Below are 8,148 nucleotides of genomic sequence, written 5' to 3' on the forward strand. Positions count from 1 at the left end.
AAGGTGTCAGGTTCTCAGAGACTTTGCTTGGGTAAAAAACATCCTAACAACTGACCCTCACTTAATAAGAATATCATGCTGAAGTGTTGTGAAATACACAAAGAATAATTTCTTATAGGCTTTATGGACAGATGAGTTGAGAGTGACTCTTGAAGGACCAGCATCACATCCTCTTGTGCCACTGTTTGAAGAATTTATCTTCCAGAATCTGGCAGTACGTTTTAGGAGCTCATTTTTAGTCAATCTCTGCAAAACAGACTTTTCAGAATAGGAGATGGACTAAAAATTAAAAAATGTTATGAAAAAATGTTACGGGGTTGATAAAAAAAAAATTACACAAAGAATTAGCAAATAACACAAAAAAAATTCAAATGTGTAATTTGTATTTTCTTGTAAAACATACTCCAGTAATGTTTTAACTTAAAAAAAATATATATATTACATTGTATAAATCTTATAATCTATGAAAAATAATTTGCAGACAACAGAAATGTCAAGTATGTGTGTGTGTGTGTGTGTTGGTGAACTTTCATGACTTTGAGCTTCACATCTGTTGCTCCACCCACAAAAAGGCAAATAATTATGAAAAATCACATGTGAAAACTGAACTACATGAGTTATCAAAACCAAATTCTCAGCAGCCTCTGCTGAAGACACAGTCACCATCACAGCTCCTGCTATTTGCATTATTGCACTATATACTGAAGTTTTGTTAAAGTGAGGATGTCGGGAAGCTCTGGGAACGGGAAGTTGCGTAAATGGCTGATCGATCAGGTGGACTCTGGGAAATATCCCGGTTTAGTTTGGGAGGATCGAGAGCGGACCATCTTCCGCATCCCATGGAAACACGCAGGGAAGCAGGACTACAACAGAGATGAGGACGCCGCGCTCTTCAAGGTGTGCATGTTATGATATAGGTACATTTAAAAATTAATCATCAACATAAATTGCATTTGCATGCAAAAAAAAAAAATATGAAGCACATTTTGATTTAATTAAATTTAAATTTGTCATACTTCATTAGATCAAACGTTTTATCAATTCAAACGGTATGCATTGATTTATGGTAAAAGTTTTGATTGTAAAGTGTGTTTGTGCATTTATTTATTTGCTTGCAATAAAAGCTAGTTGTTCTTAATGTGTTATATCCATGCACTTTATAATGCATTGGCATACAGGCATTTTTAAGCAAATAAACACCTGCTGTTCATTCATATGTTTATGCAAATGAGATAGTTGTTCAGCAAAATTTATGTTAATGAAGTCTGGTTTATTGGATCAGGCCTGGGCTCTGTTTAAGGGCAAGTATCGCGAGGGAATAGATAAAGCGGATCCTCCCACCTGGAAAACCCGGCTCAGGTGCGCCTTGAACAAGAGCAGCGACTTCGAGGAGCTCGTGGGCCGAAGTCAGCTGGACGTATCAGAACCGTTTAAAGTTTATCATGTTATTCCTGAGGGAAACAAAAGAGGTGAACACACTCACATTTATAAATATAAATATATCACATTTAAATATGAAATTCATTTAATATGATATAATGCAAATATTGTATGTATACACACATTTACATTAATAAATAAATACAAAATATATAATTTATAAATATATAGAAATTTATATATATATGTATATAAATAATAAATATTAAATTAAAGTGTGTGTGTGTATATATATATATATGTATATATATATTTAATATATGCAATTATTTATTAAATATACATTTATTTATTTATAAATGGATCGATAACAATAAATAAAATAATTATATATATATATAATTATATATATAGCACGTTTATATATATATATAAATTAATATATACATAACCATTTATTTTTTTCTTTTTAATTTATCAATATTTGTATGTATACATTTGTATGTATGTATAGAAATAAAAAGTTAATTCAATTTAATTACAACTAATTTCAAAAAGGAGCATATACTTTTTAATATACATATATCTTTTTTTAAATATATATTTTTTTATTACTAGGTAGAAAGATAGATAGACAGCAACAGTAGATAGATAGTAATAAATAAATTAAAATTATGTCTGTGTGTGTGTATACAGTATATATGTATATAAACAGCAATTAATGTCTCTTCCATTTCAGCACCAAAATCATATGAGAAAGTTTCCACAAGCTCGGGTCACCATAACCACCCGTTTTATCCTTCATATGAACCTGTGGAGGGTCAGGTAACTCTATCCTAAACAAGCGTATCGCAGACTACTACTAAACTCTAAAGTTATATCTGGCCATGAAAATGAATCGGGTAGGGTAGTGAGCTGTTCCTGTGTCCGTCTCTCTGTTCAGGTGTGTAACTTCCTGTCTGCTGCTGACAGGAGCAAGAGGGACTTCCTTTGTGAGCAGAACCCACTGTCTGACGTCCACTTCAGCCAGAACTCACGCTGGGATGCTGGTATTTACCCTCTCTCTCTCTCTCTCTCTCTCTCTCTGTAGTCATTTAAAAATATATTGAGTCATTTGCAGTAAAGTGTGTCTGTGTGTGTGTGTGGGGGGGTGTAGGTTACCAGATAAGTGGCTCTTACTACAGCTGTAACACATTTGACTCGCCTCCCTCTCCGTTTACTCTGGAGGCCAGCATGAGATCAGCCGAGGCCATGGCACTGTCAGGTACACACAATAATAAACTCCTTAGCAACACCCTAGCAACCACTTAGAACATTCACAACAATCAACAGCCAGCAACCACTCAAAGCACCTTAGAAACTGCCTTGCAACAACCTAGTGAACACCTTAGAACAAACAACCTTGCAACCATCTAACAATGCCTCAGTTACAAAAGTCTTAGCAACCTTTTAGCATCAGTCTAGCAAGTACTTACAAATGCCCCAGTAACTACTCAGGGGCCGTTCCCACAGAACGCATTTTTGCGCCTAAAAGCACGAGACGCAGAGTTCAGGAATGGTTTTTAAAAAAGCGCAGCATGCCTCCACCGCTATGTTGCAATGCTAAGTTAAATAAAACAGTTGCCATGCCAACTTGCTACTTTAAACAAAATTCGCAATGCTTGCCCCGCCTCCGGGGTCTTCTGATTGGTGCACTGTTTTGGAACTGACATTGATGAGTGGCGCTGTGCATGAAAGTTAAAAACGTGGCGCTCATGAGACGCGAGCACAGTGGTCATACACATCTGTCTAACCTGTGTTTACATAGAAAAACAATGGAACAGCCTACAAATGCTCCAGTAACCACTTATCAACCGCCTAGCAATCACCTACAATTTACCCAGTAACTGATAAGAACATCTTAGCAACTGCCTAGCAATAGCCCAGCAACTACCTGCAAATTCCCCAGTAAGCATTTAAAACATCTTATCAACCGCCTAGCAACCACCTACAAATGCCAAAGAAACTACTTGGAACATTTTTGCAACTGCCTAGCAACAACCAACAAATGCCCCAGTAACAACTTAAAGGAAACATAGCAACTGCCAAGCAACAGACTAACAACAACCTACAAATGCTCCAGTAACCACTTAGAACATCTTATAAACCGCCTAGCAACATCCTAGCAACAGGCTAGCAACAATCTTCAAATGCCCCAGTAACCAATTAGAACATCTTAGCAACAGCCTAGCAACAACCTACAAATGCTCCAGTAACCAATTAGAACAACTGCCTAGCGACAGTCTAGCAACTACATACAAATACCCCAGTAACCACTTAAAAACATCTTAGCAACTGCCTAGCAACAACATACAAATGCTCCAGCAACCAATTACAAACATCTTAGCAACTGCATAGCGACAGTCTAGCAACTACCTACAAATGTCCCAGTAACCAATTAGAACATCTTAGCTACAGCCTAGCAACCACCTACAAATGCTCCAGTAACCACTTAGAAGAAAACATAACAACTGCCTAGCAACTGTCTAGCAACTACATACAAATACCCCAGTAACCAATTAGAAAAATCTTAGCAACTGCATAGCGACGGTCTAGCAACTGCCTACAAATGCTCCAGTAACCACTTAGAACATCTTAGTAACTGCCTAGCAACATCCTAGCAACAGGCTAGCAACAACCTTCAAATGATCCAGTAACCAATTAAAACATCTTAGCTACAGCCTATCAAAAGCCTAGCAACAACCTACAAATGCTCCAGTAACCAATTAGAACATCTTAGCAACTGCCTAGCGACAGTCTAGCTACTACATACAAATACCCCAGTAACCACTTACAACAATCTACAAATGCTCCAGCAACCAATTAGAAACATCTTAGCAACTGTATAGTAGCAACAGTCCAGCAACTTACCTAAAAATTACCCAGTAACCACCTAGCAACAGCCAGGAGACTCACCTGCGTCTCTGACTCTTCCAGACGCCCGTCTGCAGGTGACGGTGTTCAGCGGTGAGACTCCGGTCGCAGACGTCACTGTCACTAGCGCAGAGGGCTGTCGACTGGCTCCGCATGATGACAACTGGACCTACAGCGGCCCGGGCGGCTCAGAGCTGGTTCCACTCCCTCAGGCTGAGAGAGGAGTGCTGGAGGGGGGTGTCTTGCTCTGGATGATGCCCGACGGCCTGTACGCCCGACGTTTCTGTCAGTGCAGGGTCTACTGCGACGGGCTGCATGCTAACCTGAGCGCCAAACTCTGCAAACTAGAGCGAGAGCAGACCAGCAAACTACTGGACACACAGTTCTTCCTGACAGGTTAGAATGGCTCAACAACTACAAAACCGCATTTTAATATATTTAATAGTTAAAGGGATAGTTCACCCAAAAATGAAATTTTTGTCATTAAAGGGATAGTTCACCAAAAAAAAAGAAAATTGTCATTAATTACTCTCCCTCATGTCGTTCCAAACCCGTAAGACCTTCGTTCATCTTCGGAACACAAATTAAGATATTTTTGATGGAATCTGAGAGCTCTCTGACCTCCATAGACAGCAAGGATGTTATCGGTAAACATCGATAAACATGGACACACTGCTCTTTTTGCAAGTGAACCAGAAATTGTAAACAAAACCATATGTGCTAAGGACATCCATTCATTGGTTCATCCATTCAACCGTACCAGAGTTTGTTTGAAAGCGGACCGAGACCACCTCTTCAGCTGGGTCTCGGTATGGTTGTTTGGTGTGCACCAGAGTGCGATTGCTGTATTCACACCTGGCCAAAAGATCCGCACCTAGGGATAACTACATAACTACCACCAGTGTTGCTAAGTCCATAGTTTTACAGTGCACTGTGAATAATTGGCCTACTTTTACACTGTTGCCATGGGTTGTTTTTTAGTCTGCGGGTTAAAGCAATCTCCAGTCCCAACAGCCACCCACCACAATGCTATTTCCATGGAGGGGTCCCCCGATGGGGCGGGAAATCACAGAAAAAATACGATTGGGCTAATTTTGAATAGCAGTTAGGCTGATTTTGTTTTGCCAACCAGGCAACCCTGATTACCACTTTGACACTTCATAAAGTTCATAAAGATATTGTTAAACTTTATTCACATGTAACACCTGTTATAGCAAAGGGAAGCTCAAGCATGCTTGCTTGACGTGTGAGAACCAATGAGGATCATTCTCATGTTACGCACCACATTTGAGCTTCCGTAAGAACGACTGAGGTTCATTCTTGTGTGTTATGCAACACGTTAGAGCTTCCGTAAGAACCAATGAGGTTCATTGTCATGTTACGCAACACGTTAGAGCTTCCGTAAGAACAAAATGAGGTTCATTCTTGTGTTTCGCAACACGTTTGAGCTTCTGTAAGAACCAGTGAGGTTCATTCTTGTTACGCAACATGTTTGAGCTTCCGTAGGAACCAATGAGGTTCATTCTTGTGTTACGCAACACGTTACAGCTTCCGAAGAACCAATGAGGTTTATTCTTGTGTTACGCAACAAGTTTCAGCTTCCGTAACAACCAATGAGGTTCATTGTCATGTTACGCAACAAGTTAGAGCTTCCGAAGAACCAATGAGGTTCATTCTTGTGTTACGCAACACGTTACAGATTCCGTAACAACCAATGAGGTTCATTGTCATGTTACGCAACACGTTTGAGCTTCCGCAAGAACCAGTGAGGTTCATTCTTGTGTCACCCAACAAGTTAGAGCTTCCGTAAGAACCAATGAGGTTCATTCTTGTGTAACGCAACACGTTTGTGCTTCTGTAAGAACCAATGAGGTTCATTCTTGTGTAACGCAACACGTTTGTGCTTCTGTAAGAACCAATGAGGTTCATTCTTGTGTAACGCAACACGTTTGAGCTTCCGTAAGAACCAATAAGGTTCATTCTTGTGTGTTACGCAGCACGTTTGAGCTTGCGTAAGAACCATTGAGGCTCATTCATGTGTGTTACACAGCATGTTTGAGCTTCTGTAAGAACCAATGAGGTTTATTGTCATGTTACGCAGCACGTTAGAGCTTCCGTAAGAACCAATTAGATTCATTCTTGTGTGTTACGCAACATGTTTGAGCTTCTGTAAGAACCAATGAGGTTCATTCTTGTGTGTTACGCAGCACGTTTGAGCTTGCGTAAGAACCAATGAGGCTCATTCTTGTGTTACGTAACATGTTTGAGCTTCTGTAAGAACCAATGAGGTTCATTCTTGTGTGTTACGCAGCACGTTTGAGCTTCTGTAAGAACCAATTAGGTTCATTCTTGTGTTATGCAACATGTTTGAGGTTCCGTAAGAACTAATGAGGTTCATTCATGTGTTATGCAACACGTTTGAGCTTCCGTAAGAACTAATGAGGTTCATTCATGTGTTATGCAGCACGTTTGAGCTTCCGTAAGAACCAATGAGGTTCATTGTCATGTTACGCAGCACGTTTGAGCTTCCGTAAGAACCAGTGGGGTTTGTTCTCGCATTTAAAAGTATGGTTGCTTCTGTTTATGTTTGCTGATCAATGTAAATGTGTGAATAAAAACCTAAATTAAATTAATCATGTAAAACTATCAAGTCTCTTTGGGAAATTTGGACAAAACCACTCAATTCATATGGATTGACGCACTAACCACTATCAGCGCAGACTAGTTTTATGAATTTTTTTTGTTTTATGAACTTGTTTTTAAACATCAAAGTGGTAGTCAGGGTTGCCAGGTCTGTGAATTAAAATCAGCCCAATTGCTATTCAAAACTAGCCCAGTCATTTTTTTCAGCAGTTTTCTGCTCTGTTGGAGGTCCCCTCCACCAAAATAGCGGGGCTGGAGGGGGAATCACTTTAACCTGCACACTAAAAAACATCCTGCAGCAACAGTGTAAAAGTAGCCAAATCCTTCGGTATAACCGTGGACTTGGCAACACGGGTGGTAATTGCATAAACTGTCAATGGACGGACAGAAATCGCTAAGGTTTAATTAAAAATATCTTCATTTGTGTTGTAATGACGAACAAAACTCTCATGGGTTTGGAACGACATGAGGGTGAGTAAATAATGACACAATTATGACCTTTAAGTTTTAATGCATTCATTCTTGCAGAGCTCCAGGCTTATTTCCTGCATGCTCATCCTCCTCCGCGTTTCCACGTGCAGCTGTTTTTTGAGTGCTGTGACCCCTCCGCAGACAAGAGACCCCTGATGGTCCAGGTAATGACCTTTGACCTCTCCATCCACTCTGACACAATAGTTACCGCCACACGATTAAATGTGGCTATACTTCTCTTGTCCTACAGGTGGAGCCGCTGTTTGCCCGTCAGCTGCTGCTCCTCCTCCAGCAGGGCGGCATGAACTACATGAGGAGCACTCATGAACTTTCACCTCTGACCCCAGAGCAGGTTTACCCCACCCACCAAGATTATCCTGTTGTCAGCGGACATCAGACGCACGACAACTTCGTACAAGAGTGACCCCAAAATATTAATAACCACAAATCTAAGTATAGGCTGTTTACTGTTGCCAAGCAACGTAGCAAATTAATGCATTAATACAGAGTGTGAAAATCAATCAAATCAGTCTGAATTTAAATACAAAAAGGGAAAAAATTATAAGGATATATATATATATACTTACAACACACACACCCATATATATATAAATTAAAACAATTATGAAAAATCAATGAATATTTTGACGTCTGTGTGATTAATAACTTTTATATTTTTGTGCTTTATATTTTTATTTTACTTTCTTTGCTTGTACTGTTTTAACGTTGTAAAACTGTGAT

At 39.5% G+C, this 8,148-nt stretch overlaps 1 protein-coding gene across 1 annotated transcript; it reads left to right on the plus strand.

Moving 5' to 3' along the window:
• Positions 1-723: 723 nt before the first annotated feature.
• LOC306843534 (interferon regulatory factor 4-like) lies at positions 724-7,831 on the plus strand (the record flags this gene model as incomplete). The annotated part of the gene is made up of 8 exons (XM_079375062.1): positions 724-897; positions 1,283-1,469; positions 2,120-2,205; positions 2,324-2,429; positions 2,537-2,644; positions 4,357-4,689; positions 7,465-7,571; positions 7,658-7,831. The coding sequence occupies 8 exons, from the start codon at positions 724-726 to the stop codon at positions 7,829-7,831; spliced, it is 1,275 nt and encodes a 424-aa protein (XP_079231188.1).
• Positions 7,832-8,148: the final 317 nt, after the last annotated feature.

The sequence above is a fragment of the Barbus barbus genome, assembly GCF_936440315.1.
Source record: "Barbus barbus genome assembly, chromosome: 24".
Taxonomy (NCBI): domain Eukaryota; kingdom Metazoa; phylum Chordata; class Actinopteri; order Cypriniformes; family Cyprinidae; genus Barbus; species Barbus barbus.